The sequence below is a fragment of the Esox lucius genome, chromosome 16 (assembly GCF_011004845.1).
Source record: "Esox lucius isolate fEsoLuc1 chromosome 16, fEsoLuc1.pri, whole genome shotgun sequence".
Taxonomy (NCBI): Eukaryota; Metazoa; Chordata; class Actinopteri; order Esociformes; family Esocidae; genus Esox; species Esox lucius.
The window spans coordinates 7,539,982-7,564,297 of NC_047584.1; the positions used below are offsets into that span (position 1 = coordinate 7,539,982).

Consider the following 24,316-nt stretch of genomic DNA (forward strand, 5'->3'; position numbering starts at 1 on the left):
AGGATGAATAGACTTTGTGTTTTCCCTGTTATCCCTTTTCTATTCACCCAACCCCCAGAGAACACCGCTAAGAGCTACCAGCCCCCTGTAACATCACAATAAATATAAATCCACCAATTATTTTAGAGGTGCAGTGGTCTACCAGTGTTGACCTTGGGTGCAGTTGAATAACAAAGTGAGCATAATTTTAATGATAAACCTCGGGGTAGCCTCGTGATTGGAACACCTACAAACCAAATGGTTTCTATATTGGAACGCCAAGCCAAAAATTTCACAAATATTTGTTCTGTCTTTGAGCAATAGAAATAATCCTAATTGCTTCACAGGCAGCTGATGTGGAAACCTCTGCATCTCTCCAATTTGGAAACATTTGGGTTAAAAGCACAAGTAAAATTTTGGTTAAATGTTTAATTATTATAATTAATATTAATTATTATAAGTTTAATTGTTATATTACTAATACATTCCCTAGTATAAGTTTAAGGGAATGTAATAGTAATATTTTTTGTGGATATTTTTGCAGAAATATTTTATGCATTATTAGACAGGAAAGATAGAGGACAGAGTTTTTCCTGAGAGGGCAGTGGAGTTTAAATCCATGCTGCAGCAGTTCATGTGAACAAAAGACAGCTGCTTAGAGGTCTGAACCCTCCTAGTCTATTAACATTATTCTTTAATCTTGAATTTCATTTTGGTAAAAATTCTCAAGTAATATCTCTGCTTTTTACATAAATATGGATGGGGAGAACTGTTTATTGATGCTTTTGAGTATTTACACCATATAGTCCACACTTTCTCGTTATGAACTTCTAATATCGGGGTAACAGGGTTGCCATTGTAACTATGACCAGAGCAGCTATTCACAAGTTTGACAGCGGATTCGGCAAAAACTCTCCTCAAATTGTTCACCAGATTTCTGTTCAATTAAGAATAAAAAGCCTGAAAGATTATTTCTAAATCATTAGTGCATAAACAAAAGCGGTGATATGTTATGGAATTTGTCATTATTGCCGAGCTGTGTGAATGTAGTACATATAAATCATAACATTTTTATCACATGGTGAAAAATTTTCTGAAATTGAGTAATTGTTTAAAATCATTTCATTATTGGACATTGAACATTAATAGACATGTTACTATATGGTTGCTCCCAAATTTGGAATAGTATCCTTAAATGGTTAAAATAAAAAGATTAGGATTAAATATCCTTATTGGCAAACAATACCTCCTGCTAGTCGATAATGGATAGGTGAATTATGAAAAAAATGTATACAAAAATATTTTGCCCAAATGGCTTTTGTTGACAAATATCAATTAAGTGGCACGATAAAATATTTTAGCCAGAGGGGTTGTTATTACCAGGATACATCATAATAGGTTGTATCTGTTACAGAAATTAATTTAGGACCCAAAATGTCCAAGTAGTGAAATCCGTCCGAAATCCCCATAGGCTACCAAGGGTTAATGAATTACATTTAGAGTGTAATTACAGTAAGATTCTTTCCTCTCAATCTTAAATGAAATAGATTTTTGTGATGGCCCCGGGCGACAGTGGAATGAAATTACTATATCTTTTTCAGAATGAACTTCAGCTGTGACAAGTTGTATAAGCTAATGATACTTGAGCTCCCAAGTGGAGTAATGCCTCGCATACGAGGGTTTGCTCATTGCGCTCTAGTGACTGCTTGTGGTACTTCAGGGCTGCACCTCAATCATGGGTTCTATTCTCCTCCAGCTCGTAGGTGTCATCGAATACCACTTGACTGAGCTTAACTTGTGCCCAGAAGGACACCAGCTTGAGAGATGTTAATCGTAAGACTTGTCTCAATTTCTAACTCTCCCAAATCTTCAGTTTGTTTTGCGTATGGGGCTGCATGACCGCAGACCAGTCAGGCCTGGTCTGATGAATCACATTTCCTTTTACATCATGTGGATGGCCGGGTGCTTGTGCGTAGCTTACCTAGAGAAAACAGACCAAGCCATCCTCAATCATAGTGCCTCCCCAGGATGCACTATGGGAAGGAAGCAAGCCTGCGGAGACAGTGTGATGCTTTGGGTAATGTTCTGCTAGGAAACCTTGGGTCCTGCCATTCATGTGGATGTAAATTTGACACGTACCACCTAATTAAGCATGGTTGCAGAACATCTGCACCCTTTCATGGCAACGGTATTCCCTGATGGCATTGGCCTCTTTCAGCAGGATAATGCATCCTGCCACAAAGCAAAAATGGTTCAAGAATGGTTTGAGGAACACGAGTTCAAGGTGTTGACTTGTCCTCCAAATTCCCCAGATCTCAATCCAATCAAACACCTGTGGGATGTGCTGGAAAAACAGGTCTGATCCATGGAGGCCCCACTTCGCAACTTACAGGACTTAAAGGATCTGCTGCTAACGTCTTGGTGCCAGATACCACAGCACACCTTCAGAGGTTTAGTGGAGTCAATGCCTCGATAGTTCAGGGCTGTTTTGGTGGCAAAAGGGGGACCTACATAATATTAGGCAGGTGGTCATAATGGTATGGCTGATCGCTGTATATGGCAAGGCTATAATAATGAATTGGACATAACGAAAATTGGGAAGGGGGAGAAATGAATGGAAAAAATATGTAATACTAATAAAACAAAATTTACTGTGACACAAAATGTTTATTTGTTGTTATTTGTTTTTTGTTTGATAGCATTTGCGTATGATAGCTAAAAACAATACCTACACTGTATAAATGCCTGCAGAGCTGTTCTAGAGAGCTCTGCTATACAAGATAAACATAAGTCACACACATACATACATTTTCATTTAAATGCCAGTACAGCTCTCAATTTTAAGAGTTTAAAATCTGAGTATTTGTCCTGAAGGCAGAACAGTATATTGACTGGCATCCAACTTAATTCATTCACCCCTCTAATGTTTGTACTCTTTGTAAATGTCTTAAGTCTACCAACAGGGACATCACTAGAAATTCATGAATGGGGGGCTAAGCCTCATTTTGGGGGGGTCTGGGCATACACCACCTATAACATATTTTCATTGTGTATTTTTAGAGAAACTATTGGGTGTAAAATCTTTCCAAAGAAGGTTATTTTTGTTTGGCTAGAAATAGGCTATTACTGTCTGAGTTTGTGTCAGACACTGATCTAATACAACTTAAATTCTATCCAAACAAAGAAATTAAAGTGTACGCTGCCTTCTTTCATCTAACCCCAACAAAAATTGGATGAGGCAAAAAATACTTTTGTCTACTATAGTTTATAGTAAATGATAATCTCCATAGATATTCTGTTTCTAAACACCATTTCTCTGAATGATTTCATAACAGATTTAGTCATTAGCCTATTTATCTCGGAATAAAGTCATCAATTTTTTATCCCTTCCTCTGAACAGAATACGTTGAATACGTTGTGCCAAGTAATTAATTGATTAGTCATCAATGTTTAGGATGATTATTAGTGACAGAAAAATGTTAGCTAGCATGTCATTAATGAAAAAACATTTAATTTCAGGGGAATTATTAATATTTTCAGGTAGTTGTTGTAAGGTTCTGTTTTGTTTTTGCTCTTTAACGTAGTCGGTCTTTCTGATTGTTTTCACCTGTTTGTTGTTTAGTCCTCATTAGCACCCTATTTAGTTTGTCCTTCTGTTAGCTGTTGTTGAGTCATTGAGTCTTGTTGTGTATGTACCTGCCACCAGTCTGTGGTTTTTCCTGCCTGCTGTTGTGTTGTTTTTTTACCTGCCTCAGTTTCATCATTAAACTCTCTTTTGTTCTTTAAGTCCTCGCCTGGTGTCTTACCAGAAACGTGACAGTTGGTTGGTTCCATAGAAAAAAAAAAATATGACCCACTATTATTGGCCACCATCCCCAATTATTGCCAATGAATTACATTTTAATTGCTTTTTATTTGTATTACAAATGACAGATCATAGTGTTCTCTGAAGCATTGACTAGAAAGTTGTAGCTAGCTTTCTTGTCATACGGTAAAGAAAACAAAGACTGATCACTTTGATATTTCATGATGTCTAGTCTGTCGTGCATGTTGAATTTCACAAATTGCAACTTATCATACATGACATTTTTCCCCCCAGAAAATCTATAACACATTTCTACAAAAACACATTTCTATAAAAAATGGCGGTGGGCTAGCTGAAAGGGTTTTTTGAATAGCAAAACGTACCTGATTAGAATCTTTGCACTCCAGAAGCTTGTTCTCTGTCAACATGTAATCTCATCGATCTCGCTTTCAAAAGTATTTCCTAATCCAGTGTTCACTTGTGTTTTCAATGAACAAGAAGTAAGATGCAACTCTGTCTCAGAGTATGCCATATATTTACTGATTCAAAAACAGGCTCCAGCAGTAGCTACATACACACTGGAGGCAGCAGCTGGACCTCTGGGCCAACCTAGGCCACAGAAATACAATTCTTATTCTTAAAACATTTTTTAGATTAACACCAATAAAACATAACAACATAACAGGCCATCTCTGCACAAACACACATGCTAATTCTAGAAATTGGGATATCAATATAAAGTTATAAACCTAATATCAACCCCCCAATAATAACTTTAATCCTAAAACCAACGCCTTATATCCAACCCTAATTGTTTTTAGTTATGATCAAACTTTTTTTCAAAATGGGGACAGGGAAAATGGTTTAACCAAAATAAATGGCAATTGTTTGTCCCAAGTTCATCATCATCATCATCTTCCGCTTATCCGGGGACGGGTCGCGGGGGCAGCAGTCTAAGCAGAGATGCCCAGACATTCCTCTCCCCAGACACTTCCTCCAGCTCTTCCGGGGGGACACTAAGGCGTTCCCAGGCCAGCCAGGAGACATAGTCCCTCCATCGTGTCCTAGGTCTTCCCCGGGGTCTTCTCCCGGTGGGACGGGACCGGAACACCTTCCCAGGAGGGTGTTCCGGAGGCATCCAAAACAGATGCCCAAGCCACCTCAGCTGACCCCTCTCGATGCTCTTTCTTCACCACGACAGACCGATACATCAACCGCATTACTGCAGAAGCTGCACCGATCTGTCTGTCAATCTCCCGTTCCATCCTTCCCTCACTCGTGAACAAGACCCCTAGGTACTTAAACACCTCCAATTGAGGCAGGCACTCTCCACCAACCTCAAGTGGGCAAGCCACACTTTTCCGATTGAGGACCATGGCCTCGGATTTGGAGGTACTGATTTTCATCCCCACCGCTTCACACTCGGCTGCAAACCGTCCTAGTGCATGCTGAAGGTCCTGGTTTGAAGGGGCCAACACGACAACATCATCCGAAAAGAGCAGAGCCGAAACGTGTGGTCCCCAAACCTGACACCCTCCGGCCCCTGGCCGGAAAGATCCTCGAAGTACTCCTTCCACCGCCCGACGACATCCCCAGTTGAAGTCAACAGCTGCCCACCTCTACTGTAAACAGCGTTGGTCGGTCACTGTTTCCATCTCCTGAGGCGCCGGACGGCTTGCCAGAATCTCTTCGAGGCCAGCCGATAGTCCTTCTCCATGGCCTCACCGAACTCATCCCAGGCCCGAGTTTTTGCCTCCACAACCACCCGGACTGCAGTCCGCTTGGCCTGCCGGTACCCGTCAGCTGCCTCAGGAGTCCCACAAGCCAACCAGGCCTGATAGGACTCCTTCTTCAGCTTGACAGCATCCCTTACTTCCGGTGTCCACCACCATGTTCGGGGATTGCTGCCTCGACAGGCACCGGAGACCTTACGGCCACAGCTCCGAGCGGCCACTTCGACAATGGCGGTGGAGAACATGGTCCACTCGGACTCAATATCTCCATCCTCCCTCGGGATCCAGTCGAACCTCTGCCGGAGGTGGGAATTAAAGAGCTCTCTGACAGGAGACTCGGCCAGACGTTCCCAGCAGACCCTTACAGTACGCTTGGGCCTGCCGAGTCTGTCCAGCTTCCTCCCCCACCATCGGATCCAACTCACAACCAGGTGGTGATCAGTTGACAGCTCTGCCCCTCTCTTCACCCGAGTGTCCAAGACATACGGCCACATGTCAGATGAAACAACAACAAAGTCGATCATCGACCTGCGGCCTAGGGTGTCCTGGTGCCATGTGCACTGATGGACACCCTTATGCTTGAACATGGTGTTCGTTATGGACAAACTGTGACTTGCACAGAAGTCCAATAACTGAACACCGCTCAGGTTCAGATCAGGGGGGCCGTTCCTCCCAATCAGGCCCTTTCAGGTGTCACTGTCGTTGCCCACGTGGGCGTTGAAGTCCCCCAGTAGAACGATAGAGTCCCCAGTCGGAGCACTTTCCAGCACCCCTCCCAGAGACTCCAAGAAGGTCGGGTACTCTGCACTGCCGTTCGGCCCGTAGGCACAAACAACAGTGAGAGAACTATCCCCGACGCATAGGTGCAGGGAAACGACCCTCTCGTTCACCGGGGTAAACTCCAACACATGGCGGCAGAGCTGGGGAGCTATAAGCAAACCCACACCAGCCCGCCGCCTCTCACCATGGGCAACTCCAGAGTGGTGAAGAGTCCGTCCTCTCTCAAGGAGTGTGGTTCCAGAGCCCAAGCCGTGCGTAGAGGTGATCCTGACATTTTTATCATCATTAAGGGGTTTTGAACCGCTCTTAGTCTGACCCGTTGCCTAGGACCTGTTTGCCTTGGGAGACCCTACCAGGGGCATATAGCCCCAGACAACATAGCTCCTAGGGTCACTCGGGTACTCAAACCCCTCCACCACGTTAAGGTGGCAGTTCATGCCTTGTCCCAAGTTCTATAGTAAAACCTGTTTTCTTGGGTTCATGAATGTCTGCTATGCCTGTACTGTACAATACCGCTCAATAGGGGCAGATACAGTATACATCAATGTGTATAGTAAATACTTATGCACTGACACTTTGACACACAGAAATTGACACTTGTTTGTGTCAGTTGAAATATGAGACTCACACATGTATTTAATTTAGAATAGGCTCATGTGCCATAATGAACACGACCTAGCTCTCTATCTTAGGATCGTTCCTCTGGGTTTGGCTGTGGGGGCGCAGAGAGACAATGTATCTAATTGGTATCAGTTGTACATCTGGTACAGACCCAGGGAGTTTTCCCGCTAGTGCCTTCATCAGTTTTATTTATGTCTCAAAGTACTCTCAGTCAAATTTCCACTGACACCACCTAAGTTTAGAATTCTCAATAAATGGAAACTTATGACTTATGAAACTTATGACTTTGTTATTGCATTTCTAACTTAAAGGCTGGATTCTATTCATAGCGGTTCTTCTCCTTGATAATGGGCAAGCATTTCTATTGATTTGGCATTAGCAGCTACATGCTTCAAGATTTCCAGACACTGCGCTGAAAGAAGTTATATAAGTCCTTCCTTGATTGCTTTGTCATGTGCAACAAATGTCAGACAACAGAGGGAAGACTACTTCACTTTAGTGGTTGCTGTTTTGGAATCTTTGAGATCTTCTTACAGGACCTGAAAGTCCTGATAGAGAGGACTCGCTGCTCATTCTTAATTGTGATATTTTTGGGGAAAGGAAGTATGGAACATGACAGAAGAACAGTGGTGGGGGGAGGTTTTGGGATTCAGAGATGCAGTATGGATCAGGGAGGAGTCAGATGCAGTATTGATCAGGGAGGAGTCAGAGATGCAGTATGGATCAGGGAGGAGTTAGGGATGCAGTATGGATCAGGGAGGAGTCAGAGATGCAGTATGGATCAGGGAGTAGTCAGAAGGTTGCTGGCACTGTAAGTTCCTTGTACTACCAACTGAGGATCACAGGATCCTACACACAAATGTCTTAAGATAGCTAGCTACATAGGTGGGATAACCACACAACCCAGTTATAGTAAGTAAAATGTACTTAGTGAGGTACGGTAGCTTTCCACAAAGTTAGTGATAGAAAGAATAAATAAATATAAAGTATTTACAAAAGTTAACATTGGGGCTTTGGAGTTCATTTTATTCTTTGAAAATGTAGGGTTTAAGAAGTTTTCGGAAAATTGGAAAACTGTCTTTACTTCAAGAGGAAAGTTTCACCAACTGGGTGCCAGGACAGATAAGAGCTTGCCTACACCATATGCCTCACTGTCATTTGGGATTTGTCTAATTGTCATATGAGTGTGTTGTATGTGTTATATAAAAATAAATTTGCAATGGCATTAGCTATGTTAGTATATTAGTGAGTTACCAATGCTCAATAATCTTTATTATTTCATTTAGTATAAAAATATGTACATAAGTCAAAGATCCACAGAATATACAAATACTAAACAAGGTTTGATATTGATAAGTCTTAGGTTTTTGAATCTCAAACGCATAAACACACACACACTAACACACATTAAGGTCCAAAGGAGGGACAACAGGATGAGTGCTGTAGGGTCTCAGAGCGGCTCAGTTCTACCAAGTCTTTCTCCCGTGACTCTGTCAGTCCGCCTTGATACTCAGTCAAATTCCCCTTCACTCTGTGGGCTGAGACCCACACACAGACCAGATATTCCATTATAGCAAATATGGATTGAATACTGTTTGGTTATATATTTATTTGCTGACCTCTAGTGGTCCACCTTCAGATCTACATATTCAAAGATCTCACAAGAACGTTTTGAACAGACGTTGAGTAACATACATGTATGTACAATCATGATTCCAATAGCCTTACCAATAGCCAGCAACAGTTCACTGACTTGATTTCCTGACTTGGCAGAGGTCTCCATAAAAAGCAAGCCTCTGTCAATGGCCAGACGGTTTCCTTCCTATGACATGAATGGACAGGATAAAAAAGAAATCAAATATGAGTAGTCGTTGGGGTAACAAGGGTGTTTTTTCTTCATGGTCATCATATATGTGTTTTGTTCAACATTCACATGGCTCTTTTGTATAACTGATCCTTCCTGCATTGTGTTGTTGATGTGTTTCTGTGCTGTTACACGAGCAGTGTTAGCGGGTGTGTTACAAGGCGTACATGGGACTGATTGTGTGTATCTGTGCATGTTTCATTTTCGTACAGACAGAACAGTACCTGTAATGTAACCTGGCGTATATCTGAAAGGTCACACTTGTTCCCCACTAGAACCATCACTGTGGAACCTGGGACATAGTGCTGCTGCAGCTCCCTAAGCCACAGCTGAGCCCTGATGAAGCTCTCCTAAACACACACACGCAGAATGCACGCATTAGGTACAGGCACACGTAATCTATCATAAGTCCAGTGTGTGTATCTCTTTGTGCGCAGGCGTTTTACCCGTTTGCTGATATCATACACCACCAGTGCCACGTGGGCTCCTCTGTAGTAGAGCGGAGTAACACTGTGGTACTTCTCCTGTCCCGCCGTATCCCAAATTTCTAAGCGAAGCGTGACATCACTCAGACATACCACCTGGGTCAGGTAGGCACCTGAAAGGACAGAGTTAACTTTTATCTCTGGGTTGTCTGAAGACATACGATGACCTGCATTGTTAGGCAACATTCTTTAACCAGATCAAATGTCAGCCCATTGACACTACACCAATGTAAGTGAAATGTAAGCCATATTCCTTGGGTCATAAAAAATTATTAGCAGCCCCTCTGGCTACCATATCTTTTTAAACAAAACAACAGAACTTCATGACAACAATACACCAGAAATAAGATACTAGCCAGTAAATGATAAAACAAGCTATTGAATAATGTTATGAAGAGTGCAAATTAAAGGACATGTAATGGAAGTATGTTTTGCAAACTCTGTATTACAGTCAGCATATGACTAATCGCTCTGAACGGCTGAAATACCAATACAAAGCAAACATAATACTATACAATCACACATATGTGCACTCACAGCCTACGGTCGGGGAAGATTCCTTAAAATCATTCTTGCTGAATCGTAATGCCAAACTGGACTTCCCAACGCCGGTGCTTCCCAGCAGCACCATCTTCACCCGTAATATCTTGGAATCTCTTGTTGGTGTTGTCACCCCAGGGGACTGGGGCCTGGTTGATTCTGTCCTTTGAGTCCTCCTCTCCATATAAAAAGAGGGGACAATCACTGGATACTCCATAGTTACTGGTAGAGAAAAGCACTTGTAGAATCCAAATACAGTTTCTTTTTAGACTTAGAACTCACAAGCACTCAAAAAGTGATGTGAAACCAGCTTGGAACAGGTAGGTCTATGATGGTTACCAGTCAAATGTATCTGATTATAGTTAAAGATCCAACCAAAGTCTAACATTAAAGCACAGATCACAACACAACTTCCTTGAATACAACCCACACCAACTAGGCTGAAAAATCATGAAGTGAATATTGAATGAAGTTCTGCTATCACTGAACAAAACAGACCATACTAGTGCTAAAGCAAAAAATAATATTTTTTCTTAAGTGCTGCAATACTGGTATGGCTAATCAGGGAATAATTTTGCTGCATATTACCAGTACTCCTGCTACAACAGAAAACAAAAGGAAAATAATTTTATGAAACGGAGCTGCTTTCACTTTGATTTTTAACTTTGGCTTACCTAAAGGAAACCCAAAGAAAGGAACTAAAACTGACTCATTCTTTTCAAAAGAAAAGCAGTCCCTCATTAATGCATATAAATATGTTGGGTGGTGCATTGTTGATGATAGGCCTCATGGTATGACATTTAATTAAAGTTTACTTTGTTTTACATTGTTTATAATTAATACCTAATTATGTTTATTAACATGTTTATAATTAAATGAATGCTCTTTCTTTTAATGTGGTTTGTTTCAGAAGATAATGATACTGTATTGTGGCCTGAAAGACAATGGGTTATTTTACCCTGAAAACAGGTAGTGATGTAACATTTGAACAATATCAAAACCAATAAACCAAAAACACTCCCATTGTGTATTCCAATGAATTGCCTACACAAAGACACAATTCCTCTTCAAATGAGCTAACATTTTTAGTAAATATATAAAAGTTGTAACAGGGAGAGACACAGGAAACAGACACCAGGGCTGTATTCAGGGTCCTGGAGGGCATTTTATCAACATAACTAAAAGGGTGAGGGGAGGAGGTGAGGGAGAAATCTTACTCAAAAGACAAATCCCTTGTCTTTTGAGAAATCTTACTCAAAAGACAAAATCCGTTCTCTTTGGGGCAGCCTCTCAGCTGTGGTTTGGGTGGAGTAGGTGCTGGTGGCTGTAATTTGGTCGGGCCTTACTAAAGGCAAGAAGAGCCTTGGACAGAGAGGTGACCAAAAACCTAATGGCAACTCGAACAATTTCTTTCTCTGCAGACATAGGAGAATCTGCCAGAATGACAACTAACTCTGCAGCCCTCAATCAATACATTTTTATTGTTGAGTGGTTAGACAGAAGCCACTCCTGAGTAGAAGACACATGGTGCCCAAAGGACTCTGAGAACATGAGGGAAATGGTCCTCCGGTTTAGGTGTTGCGTCTGATGAGACCAAATTCAAACTAATAGGTGTGAATGCCAAGCACTACTTCTGACGAAAAAAGGTACCACTCATCATCTGGTTAATACCATCCCTGTAGGGAATTGTGGTAAGAGCATCATGCTGTCGGGATGTTTCTAATAGGTAGGGACTGTGAGACTGGTAAGGATTCGGGGAAGGATGAGCTGAACAAAATAGAGAGGTTCTTGAAGAGAACCTGATTCAAATCCTAATGTGCAGAGTAAAGGTGGAAAAGGGTCACACATCACAGTATATTATTATTTTGAATAAATTAGCACAAGTTAAAAAAAAATATATGTTTTTGCTTTGCAATCATGGTATTGAAAGTAGATAGAATAAATCTAAAATAGATTAAGTGTATAATACAACAAAATGTGGAAAAGTAAATGGAACTGAACACTTTCCAATGGCCCTGTAATATTTGGGAGTGAGTCCTCTCTCCATCTTGAGACAAAGGTGCCTTTTAACCGTGCTTTATGTTTTACATTTTCTGATTAATATTTTGATAGTTGAGTCCAGTTGCCTATAAAATAACTTAGGTATGAATATGTGGTGTATTCTGGAAAAAGTTATTGTGGGATGAAATCCCAGGAGCAACTCATCAAAAATCATTTCAATCCCTAAGTAGGTTAATTTACCTGAGGAGTGTTTCTGAGGGGTTTTACAACGGTATGACACAAGTTAAGTCTTATTGCAATTGGTTTTATTTCCAGATATGATACAAAACATATTGACAGAATCAGCTAAAGCTGAAATACTAGATCTTACTAGAGGTTCAGGTAGATAGAAGAGAATGTAATCTGTGTACAAAGACATTTATTGTGTTTAGTAGTATAACCACTTGTTACTACATTCTTTTGACTTTGAGCTCAAGTTCTTCATTAATCAAACCTGCCTGTGTCTATTCAGGGAAATGCTCAAGTTTTGTACAAGACTTGTGATCAACACCAGAGGGAGGTATGGCTTTCTAAATCATACTTTTGGAAATGTTTTCAAGCTTCATTGTCAATTCTGCCAGATGGGAGTGTGTTTCACAGAGGGTTTAGAATTAAATAATGTTACCATACTGATCAACTACTGCTTTTCCTTCACTCTGTGGTCCAATCTCATGCAGCACCATCACCCTCCTTATTGTTCAAATAGCCCTTACACAGCCTGGAGGTGTGTTTTGGGTCATTGTCCTGTTGAAAAACAAATGATAGTCCCACTAAGCACAAACCAGATGGGATGTTGTTTTGCTGCAGAATGATGTGGTAGTGATGCTGGTTGACTGTGCCTTGAATTGAAACACAGTGGCACCAGAAAAGTACCCCCACCCAATTACACCTCCTCCTCCATGTTTCTCAATGGGAACCACACATGCAGAGTCTCACAAAGTAAAGTATTCTTAAAATAATGTTGGACTGTGGTTTCTCTTTGCCACTGTTCTTGACATAATTTGGACTACTATAATACAGTCATAATGATGGTCTTCCGTATACCAATCCTACCTTGTCACAACACAACTGATTGTCTCAAATTAATTTAGAAGAAATTTCACAAATTATCTTTTAACAAAGCACACCTGTTAATTGAAATGTATTCCAGGTGAGTATTTCATGAAGCACGTTGAGAGAATGCAGAGAGTGTGCAAAGCTACCATCATGGCAATGTGAGGCTATTTTGAAGAATGTACAATATGAAATACATTTTGATCAGTTTAACACTTTTTTGGTTGCTACATGATTACATGAAGTGTCATTTCATAGTATTGATATCTTCACTAATATTCTACAATGTGTATAGTAAAAGTAAAGAAATACCCATGCATGAGTATGTCCTAGATTTCTGATTACTGTATTCCCATAATGTTCTTCATTCAGCAGAAGTTGTTATCCCGACCAACGTTCAATCTGTGCATTCAACAAAGCTAGATAAACAATTGTTTTTAACAAAATAACACAGTCATAACATGAACTTTTCTGAAATCGTTATTTAAGTAATACATAGAAAGTGGTTCCTATACTGAGTGACCTAGACGAGCCAGTAGTGTTATCTGTCTTGGACAGTTATGTTACCATATCGGTTTAGAGATCCGATTCAGCAACCCTTCGATTACTGGTCGTTCAACCACTATCTGTCGCCCATTCTTTAGGATAAAACTGATTTGAACGTAATCACTGTTAGTTTTAAAGTCTTTGACAACAATTTAAGCATGTGACAGATTGGATTAAACAGTTACTCAAAGCCACTCAAAAAATGATTCAGACATCACATACAATACTATTAGAAAAGGACAGGACCAAGAGAAGACGTCTGCGCTTACTTGTATGGATCCACAATCAGTCAAGCGCACGTAATGTACCAACAGCCATGACTCATTATGTACCGATATTTCCATATTTGGTAGTTTAAGGCTAGTCTAAAATCGGAATATTTTGAATAGTACGTTTCCGGATGAATATGAATAGTCTAACCCTACTCGCTGTTGAGATAAAAGGAAATTAATTGAATGAATATGAAGGGAAAGGATTCTATAGAAACATTTGTAAAGGTGCTTGGGAATTGTTGAGTGGATCATATTGGTTGTTAAAATTTATTATGCACGTCCAACAGGTATACGCCTTTAAGAAGTAGGCCTACACTATATTTCTGTTTTTAGCGCTTACTGCTCATCATTAAAAATAGCAGAGGGTGTAAGAAAGTGAGATAGTCCCATTGCTCTCGCCCTACTCTATCGCAAGTTGACGAGCCCCGGAACATGTTTTTCGTTCAGGTCCTCATCCGGGACTGGCTCTGCTTTATGCTACTCCATACTTTGACAGTCTCGTGTCTCCGTCCAAGCGTGTTCACAAAGTTGACTAACTAAGAGACAATTAAAAATAGGTTATAATAGTGTCTTTTTATGTTTTTTTTCTTACATTGTCTGTTGAATAATTTTTGATTCCGTATTTGACTGCACGTTCAGCTTTACGAAGCGTGTTTTTACCAGGTTCAATTATTTCTTTTGGGCAACGCACGTGTTACAAATGTGCAGATTTGATACCAACGACCGAAGCATTTGTTAGAAGTTACGGTTTGATAGAAACACAGGAAGAGGTCTTGAAGACGGATGTAACACAGTGACCGGTGTCGCGCGCCTGATGTAGCAAATGTCTCCCTCATAGTTGATAGTAGTTGTAGCCTTTCTTAAAGACGTGTGCTTTCGATTTCTCTTAAACGAATTGGACCAGTATCCCTATTAACGGACGCAAACCGCGAAATGGGGACTCAGGGCACTGGACGAAAAAGAAATCCCAATAAGGACCGGTCGACGGCTGAGGATGATGCACTAAATCTAATAGCAAGAGAGGTACGTTATAAAGCTAGTCTTACTACAGAAGAGACTTTGCCCTTTCATGAAACTGGGCGTGGGAAGAAGCATGCATGTGTTTGACACGGTTATGGTTGTTAAACTTTATAGAACGGATTTCCACGTACTTTTATTAGTATTATTTTACCCCGCCGGCAAGAATACACATGGAAAAATACCCTGCGTCCCTGAACGGATACCTTATACGACATTGGTTTGATGTTTTCTAGCAGTCCAGACATTATGGTTCTCTTAGTTCACAGTTCATGTTTGCCTTGGATGCTAATCGAAATGGTGCCAAACATTACTCAAAATATGTAGTTGTAATCATACACATGTGTTCTTTGGGATGGATGGTTTATGGCTGGTTTATGGATTCAAGGAGCAGGTGGCATTGATCACATCTATCCTATGTCTGTTTTATTAATATTAACGAGTAAAAAGTAAATTCTACATGCGCTAACTTGTATGAATCCCTCCCCAGTGTGGTTTAGTTTTGGAAGCAGTGACATGTGGTCACAGGATGCTGGTTCTGACAGGTGTTGAAATCATGTTGTGACTGGGCCCCCCTTTACTGGGAGACCTGCATTTTCTGTTTCATGTAAAATTCTAAAGAAATATGAATCAGGCAAACTGGTGATCTCTATCTTCATTTATTAAACCCTGATGATTAATGAGAAGTTGGTATATACTGTCTACCTATTACACTGCCGTGTGACTTGTTCTTTTAATTAATCCCTTTGTGTTTTCATATCTTCTGCCACTTTGTGTACACAGTAAATGGGCAGGGCCAAATGAACCAGCAATGTTTTACACCAAATAATGTGGAAATTATGCCTTGGCTACAGGATTACCAAGCTTGAATTGTGGTGCGTCATGCTACTGATTTGATGTGGAAGGGCTCTGCTTTTAAATTGTTACTGTAAACTCTGGGTCTTTGAGGCCTTAGTTTTGAATGTATCATCTGAAATATAGCCCCATAATGTTGAATTCCTGAGAGTGCCAACTCATCCTCTTTATAGCTGTGGTACCATTCAAAGAAAAGACAGTATTGGTAAAACAGCTGAGGCAGTTTTAAAAGTATGGGTCTAGATGGTGTGTTTTTTTGTACAGGGCCTTCATTTCACCTGGGTAGGAACACCATGTCAAATGAAAGGAAGTGTGGTCTGTTGAGACGCATACAGGATATTGCATACATTTGCAAATCCTCACATATAACTCTCACTGTAGTGACAAACTGCTGCTTCATCATGGTTGCCAAGTTGGTAACATTTGGCTATGTGGATGTTATCTTTTTTTGGTATTGAGATGGCTGACTGGTAATAACAGTAAACAAAGTACTTCTATTTACCCTACACATGGACTATACTCACACATACCTATCCTCCAAAAAACACTGATGTTGCCTGCACACACACATTGACATTCACCACATATGCTGCTGCTGTCAAGCTTGCTACTTAAAAGCCAAAAAGCGATTTTAAGATTTGTCTGTCAGTGACATTGAGTACCTGTCCTACTCTCGGGGTAAAACGGCAGGATTCTCTACATTTGAAGTTCTGGTTACGTCCCTTGAACATAGAAATAAATTGGTTTCTGGGCAATGGATGAGGTAATAAAAAATTGCCATCAGTTTGGAAACTGTGACTGGAACTTGGCGATCATTCAGAAATACCATGCAGAGCTCCGTACACAAATATGTCAATATAATTTCAACCCTTTTTCAAATAAGTGTTGTGTGGTATCAATAGTTGTTTTAACTTCATACTACCATACTGGGGATATGGTATTACCAGCAGTGACCACAAGTGATGCTATGAATATATTTATTTGTTGTTTGCTGCCCTCCGCTGAAGTAACAGTTAGCAAGAACCTGTGATGCAACTTCTGCTTTTGGCCATAAACAAGGTGACACTTTGTTTGAACAGTGGAGAAAAGAACATTACCCAACATTGTCTTATAGGAGTATGTCAAAAGGCTACTTACGTTTGGTCCAAGAGAAAAATAATTATTTTTGCTGTACCCAATAAACTTAATAATCTTGTAAGCAAGCCACTTATGGCTAACCATTTTGCAAACCAAATGCATTTCTAAATTCTAAATGAAACCATCATGCCAAGGAAACATTATTTTAATTATCCTTTGTAGAATAACCTAATAGAGGATCTTTCCATTATCATGAAGACAAGTTGCCCATGCATATTAATATTTGTGATTTATTTTGGAGAGGGTAGACACACCCTTGAAAAGACTAATTTATTGTTCATGGTATGTCATGGTGTCTTATTTAATCAAAATAACAAACATGGCGATTAGTTTATAGTCAGTTTATTGTAACTGCTGTGCACTATCACAACAGAGAAATACTGTGCCTTTAAGTGCCGGCTGAGTTGAGACCCACATTGGCAACCCTTTGACAGGATGGTATGTCAGTCTTGATGAGCTGACCCATTCTGCAACAAGGGTTTTAAAAATAGAAAGGCTCTTTTAAGATCAGCTGTTACTGAACACTGTTCACATCGGGTCTGTTGGAGGGGGTTGAAGGTCTAAAGTTGGCTATTGATAGCTTACTGGTCCACCTGGAAATGGCCACTCCATGGAAAAGGCACTGAAGTAATGGAGCCTTTTTAGCGTAGGTTTTGAGGCACACACAGTGATTGAGGTGTTTCCATTGTGTCTTGTTTCTACAGTAATGTGCAAAAGTCTTAATCCAGCTGAAAAAGTTGTTTTAAAGCCATTTGTCTGGGCAGTCATTTTTTATTTGCTCATTCAAGTCTATAATATAATAAATAAAAATCAACACAGTACAATAAAAAGTAACCATTTTGTTCTTATGTCAAAAGATTTTAACTTATATTTTGTGAGATGGTTAGGAGAAATGTCAAAAAGGTATGTGAACGAACTGTGCGAGTTGAAGAACCAAAAAGCTGTTTGCATCTGAACAATGGTGCTTGGTATTAAAGGTCTTTGAGCAACAGATGGAAATCCAGTGCTTGCTCAGCTTCTGACCCCAAAGTACCTGCTTTGACCATGCTTTGAAAATAAGTCTTACAAGAACTGGCTTTGAAAGATGTTGCAGCTAAGAAACCGTTGTTGTGGAAAGGCAACAAGAAGAAAGAATTGCAGAACCAGATAGACTTACATAGCATGAGAAGCAGTGGAAAGTCGTATAGAAGCCATGAGTCCACATTTTCAAAAATTGTTCACAAAGACACATGTATCTCAGAAGTTGTCATCAAGTACGTTAGGTACTTTGCCTGCAGCCTCCTACAAAGCACATAGCAGCTCAGTTGTGGTTCTGGCGGTGCATTTCAGCCAGTAGTGTTGGGTATCTGGTCATGGCATTATTAATGTTGAGAAACTTAAACACATTTTGAAATCTAAAAACAATTCTTTCAGTTTTAATGAAAACGGGGACACACAATGTGATGATTAAACACAGTTACACTTTGTTTCTTTGTGTTTACTTCAGTTTTCTATAGTGTTTTTAATTTATTTACTTACTGTTTTGATAACAAACTTTAATCCTAACATTTTCAGAGTGGGCTATTAATGGAACAGAATTGTATACAGCTTTATGCAAAGTGAAATTCTTATGTATGTGTTCTTGACTGCATGGACTGGCTCAGGAAGCTTGCCAAAGTGTAATACTGTAGATTTTGCAAATTTCTAACGCTATCAAAATTCAAACGTGGATTCCTGGAAGTCCCCATAATTAAGCTAGGTAACATAATAGTGTATTGAACATGTTTAACCACTGAAAATGCATACACATGAAAATATATGTTGTTAACCATGAAAACTAGGTAATATTTATGGATGACAAAGAAACTCAATAATACAGTGTTTATGATTAAATAGGCACAACCCTTTTGGAATTAGAGGGTTAATATGGATGTAGAAGGATTTACCTTAAATGAAAAAAACTTTTAAAAAATCTTAACAGTTGGACACAAGTGTTAAATTAAGGGCTTTCTTGTCAGGTGAATAGTTTGGGGTCATCGATTACATTGGGGCTAGAGAAGCAAGAGTGTTTACTGCTTTTGCTGTGAAAGTGTAGACCAGCAAAGCTGTAGGGGACCACCATTTGCAGAGAAACAGTTTGTTTTACTGCAAATATGTTGAAGTTCTTATTTCCTTATTTTAACAGATAATGGCCACTTTTATAAATGCATGCAAAGAAAATTATAATGCCATTCAATTCTTAAAGGTTTTTTTTAGATATAAAAAACAGACAGAGGACCATATTCAGTATCCAGACAAAATCTTTAATTTGTCAGTGTGATTTAGTTTTCATCTGTTTCTAAAGATTTCTTACATCTGGTTGTGGTAGATACATATTGAAAAGTGTGAGAGCAGTTTTTCTTAGATACCTGTCATCCTGTTGTTAATTAAGATATTAGCAGATTACATCTGAAAGAGGCAAAAGTCGTGAAGGTGGAGGGTGAATGACTGCAGGACTCCCAGCACTCGGCTGGGACTTTTCATCTCATTAATGGTGAGGGAAGATGACACCATTCAAATGCAGAAAAAGGTTAAAATAAGGTTCCATTTGTCCTGTTCTGCTTTCGCTACATATTGGGATTGATGTGTTCTCTCAGGATTACCATTCAAGAGAGCGACGGGGGGAAATCTAGCACACAGGGCATTCTCTGGTCAGTCCAGTGTCTTTTTAAGTGCTGATGACTGTTGAGGATTCCGTTGACGTTGGTCTGTTTTGTCTGCCATCAGAAGACAGAGTAAGCCACAGATTAAGTTGCCAGGTCGGCGTTAGGTGACAGCCTGGTGGGCCGAGGAGCAATGAGGGAGAATCAAGTGTTTAGAGAGGCTTAGTCTGGGACTCTAAAGCAGGGAGGGGCACAATCCACTGTCTTCCTTAATCTCACTGTCATCAAGGAGACCGCCAAGATTATTGGCCGTACTACATGTGCGTACAAACAGCCCACCAGCTCACATATGCCCCCACAAAAACTCAGATCAATTCAGAGATTCGTTTTTGAACTGCGTCCATTTTTTTGTCAATGTGGATTTGAAATCAATTTCCAAATGTGTTTCTGGGCAAACTTGATTGACAGTGTGCATCCACAGGTGTAGTCTACTTTGGAGGATCGGCAACAGGCTAATAATGAGATACCAGTAGCTTGCAGCCCACTTATAATAACTTGTCAAACTGCTCTGAATATACATACATAAAAAGACAATGTTTTTAAGTTTGTCTGGGTGGTTTGCACATTTTCCATGGCTGTGTCAAAACCTTTTCAAAACTGCAAAGTAGGCTTACCTAGAAGATGTTTATCATCTACTCCCACATTCCTCTCCTGCTAGTGGAATCTGGAAGAACCAGATTTGCAAGTTAAATAGAATTACACAAATGGATCAAAATGTATTCATTTCATTCAAGATCAATTAGTCTTTTTCTTATTCTAATGTTATTTACAATTTTGACATGGTTCTTTTTTTTATTTATTCTTTAAAGTTAAACATTTTGAAATGGGAGTTTTATTTTTTGCTTCTGTTTTGACTAATTTTTTAACCCATTTCTCTCAGTTGAACAGAATGCCAAATATGCTACTGGATGTTCAGAAACACTAGCATTTCAAATATTTCATCTATATTCCTTCATATGTTTAGGCATGGATCAGTGATTTCAGTTTAGAAAAGCCTGGTCTGAACCCTGAAAAGGGAACTCTCCATAAAAGGATGTGGAGGCACTGTACTTGGGCTTCCTCATGTTGAAATTTGACACAAGGCCCATAGAGATTGTTATCACGATCTCCTTCCTGTTTATTTGCTCCATTGGGCTCCCTCTGAACCAAGGGTTGATTGGTCAGTTGCTCGCATGCTTATGCTTGATTGACTGGTATGAAGGATGACAATGTGTCAAGAAAAAGCATTACTCGCAGTGCTGTAGATGTAGCTGTTACATTAAACCTTAACCTTCATCCTAAACCTAACCTCAATACCGTGATGCCTAAGTGTAAACTAACCTTAACCTTCTTTCTAACCCTAAACCCAGTATTGTCATGCCTAACAGTATCCCTAAACATAAACCCTTAACATAATTGTGAAATGCTAAAGTGCAAGTTAATATCAAGCCTTTAAGGACCAATTGCACTGGGGTATGTAGATAGCAAACCTAATTTCACTGATTTATGTTGATACTGAACATAGTCGCGCTTAACAAAGTAGTTCCATACAAATGTAATTCCTGAAAGGTATGGTTGGAAATGATGCTAGACATTCCATGTGCAGGGAGCATGGTATGCCACTTTGAGATAATTTTAGTTCTCTGCTTTTATCTCTTCAATATGACATGGCTCTCACTGTGCTAACCATTTATCTTTATTCCCCTGATACATGAACAAAATTGCCTCCTAATTTCCTGCCAGTCTCTTTTCCCCCTCCACCCAACATCTCTCCAACTACAGTTTGAAACTCCATGGTGTTACTAACACTACCTGTTCATCAACATTACATGCTGTACAGGTGATCGAGTGGAAGATTTAGAAAGTCGTTACATCCACACCTCAAAATACAGTGGCAGACTACAGCAAAGAGCAACACTGCAGAGTGATTACAGTGGAGTAACAAAAATAAATTCCTCTGTAGCTTTTCCCTTAATTTCTTTCCAGATATTACGCAATGCTTCTCCCCTCCCCAAATCACGGACATCCAATTCAAAGTATAGCTTTGCTTTCTCACAACTCAAGCGGGTTCAGACAAGTTAAAGATCAACACGTTCTCCACTGCATGTCTTGCCAAGCCACTCTCCTTCTCATCACCCTACTAGCCCAGTGTAGGAAAGGGCATTCATGCGACAGTAAGTCGCTAGAGCATGCCGAAGCAAGGCGACCATGTCTGAAATGCAGTTCACTAACCTCACAAGGTGCACATTTTTGCCGCTCTCTGGCGAATACAAGGGCACCATACTTGTATGTTACAAGGGCAATATATAATCCTGGTAGAGTGGCACGACCAGGATTAGAACACGGTTCGTAATGATGCAGCTGTATTCCAGGCGGTGACTTAAAAGCCATTCTGGAGTAACATGCTGGGGGTGTGGATTCATCATATTTTGATGTACCCTAACATGTTGTTGTAGGAAGTAGTGCAATATAACCACTACTGCCTTACATCAAATTCTTTCCTCCCTACCCTGAGATGAAATGCCAAATTAAGTTGTTTAGTTTCTCCTCTGGGACAACAGGGAGGTCCGTATGTACTGTGTGAACCAATGAGACACAGCTGGACAACCTTTCCAGAACTATTTTTAGCTCGCTTTGGCTGCAGCCCCTTCAGCAGCCTTTACCACTTATCTGAATACTACCAAGCCAGGTTTTATGTTTGACATGGTACATGTTCTTATCAATACCATGCCTTTAAGACGTCTAAAGTAAGATATTGTTTTCCGCAGATGTTTTCATTTTCAAATTGGGACAACAGGTGTGCTATTTTGAAAGGAACCTTGTGACCATGCTGGGATTCCTTAGCATGCTCATGTGTACTGCTGAACCAAAGGGAAAGTGTTTATTCCTTTCAATGCTGTCTAGTTTTACAAGTTGCTCTGAAACCATTTTACAGTCTCAATTACACTACTGCCTTGAAAGAAGCCTGAAGCACACAGTTGCTGGCCAGTCTGGAAGGCTGGGAAATGGCAGCTGCTTGGGAGGGGTTGGTAAGGCCTGAAGACAAGCTGTCAATATATTTGTTGTCCTGTTTCCTTTGACCCAGTGTCCTGTAGAAAACAGTGCACATCTGTCCTTGAACAGGCCTGGCCTTTATCATACCACTCATGCATAACTTTTAAACAAATAGGCTGTAAATGTTTAACTTCCTTTTTGAGGCCTTTTTTTGTACCTACCACAAAACTAGATCAATGGTTTGTCGTATTGTCTTTTAAAGGATGACATCCTTTCCTTAAAAAAAATTTGTGTGTCATGACAACACCATTTGAGGTAGTTTTATTTTTATTTATTTTTAACCTTGGTGCCTAATGACTGGTACTTTTGTTTTGGTTTTCCCGGAATGCAATCATGTACTCTGGCTCTGTTTTTCCAGACAGGCAGGCCCCCTTATCTAGCCAAGTCCTTACACAGGCATATTTTGGGCATTTAAAAAGGCCTATCATAAAAACAAGGAATTGTTTTTAACCAACACTACCCCTTGTCTGGGTGTGACACTGTCTTTTGGTTTGAGTCCAGCATGGAGTCTGTGGCCATCCAACATGGGCATCTTTTCACTGCTGGGCAACCATTGCTAGCTCAGTTTGTAGCATTACATTTACATCTGTACTTAGTAGTTGTTACCCCATTTTATTAGAAACAACTGAGGTAATTGTTTGAGCCTCTGCGGGCCTTTCAAATAGGACTCAAGGTGGCTATAATTACTGTATACTCTTGACATTGCTGATCAAGATGCTCTGTTTTTGTCATTCCATGTTGCGGTTTGACCTTATTTTCCCTGTTTTGTTAACCTCCACTTAAATTTCTGTTGTTTCTATTGTCCAATTTGTCAGCGCCCTTTGCTGTTTAAGTTGCCAGACATTTTTGATAGGCTGACAGTATTAGTGGAGGGGCGTGGGAGTGTGTCAGGACACAGGCCAGATTGGCATTTGACTCCTGTGGCACTGAGAACTGTGATGATGGCTCTGAGAACTGTCAGCGTAGAAGGGGTCAGAGAAACAGAAACCTGGCTGACAACCATGCTACAGACACTGGAGACTGATGCATGGGAGATACTGGAGGAAGTGACGTTTAATTTAAGAGACCGGATGCCTGCTGGCTTTGCACATCATCTTGCGCCCCCTCATATAATTTGGTGTGGTGTCGCTCACAACCAGGTGATTTGTCTCTCTATCTGCTGTTAATAAGAATTCTAATGTCATTGATCTTCCCAGCTCTGTATGTGCTCACTCCTCAACTACACAGCCCCATGTTATTTCTTCCTATCCCATGTTAAGGACAGTATGTTTATAGGTGACCTGAGCTCTACTTCTTGCCAAGTTGAACCCATCGACTATACAGTTGAAATGGCCATATTTGGACCCCACTTTTGTCAAAAAACACCACACATTCAGTGGATATACAAGGTTGCGATTCCCATTGCACTTGAAATGGGATAGGTGTGTGTCACCCACTTATAATGCAGCACGATGAACTAACTCTGGGTCTCCGGAGGATGTTCACAACACTGATCTACAGCTGAATTGAGAATTTTTTTGATAAAACTCCAGTCCATGTAGGTCATTAAAAATAGGACAGAGATTCTCTCTCGCTCTCTCTCCTTCTTTTCTGTTCTCATCTGACTTCTGCCGCCCCAGATTTTGTTTGGAGTTACAGCAGGTATGCTTCAACTACATGGGTAGTTGGGTAGTCTGGGTGCATGCAGACCAGGGTTCCTGTTGCTTATCACAACAGACATTGCTGTACATTTCTATAATTGCTGGAATATTTAGTCTTAAGCCTAATTGTTCCAGTTGTAATTTATCGTTGTCCATAAAACATTTAAGTTGTTTAGCCGACGCTCATATCCAGAGCAGCAGTATGTGTACATTTTCCTATTGTTTGTTTGTTCGA

The 24,316-nt window shown here is 40.3% G+C and overlaps 2 protein-coding genes across 18 annotated transcripts in view; one reads left to right on the top strand and one right to left on the bottom strand.

The window, feature by feature from the left end:
* Positions 1-8,186: 8,186 nt before the first annotated feature.
* rab17 (RAB17, member RAS oncogene family) lies at positions 8,187-10,503 on the bottom strand. Its single transcript, NM_001303687.1, is given in 5 exon segments — positions 8,187-8,456; positions 8,647-8,740; positions 9,007-9,132; positions 9,229-9,380; positions 9,805-10,503. Coding segments are annotated over 5 exon segments (723 nt in total). The 5' UTR covers positions 10,025-10,503; the 3' UTR covers positions 8,187-8,325.
* A 3,678-nt stretch (positions 10,504-14,181) lies between these two features.
* Positions 14,182-24,316, top strand: part of lrrfip1a (leucine rich repeat (in FLII) interacting protein 1a) — a 55,833-nt gene continuing 45,698 nt past the window's right edge. For 6 of the 17 annotated variants that reach the window (XM_020054773.3, XM_020054774.3, XM_020054768.3 and 3 more), the window contains exon 1: positions 14,216-14,741. In XM_020054773.3, coding sequence (XP_019910332.3) covers positions 14,652-14,741 — 90 coding nt within the window. In that variant the 5' untranslated portion in view covers positions 14,216-14,651. Of the gene's footprint in view, positions 14,742-24,316 lie in introns of all 17 variants that reach the window. The other 11 variants (XM_020054769.3, XM_020054778.3, XM_020054770.3 and 8 more) reach the window with 6 other exon arrangements.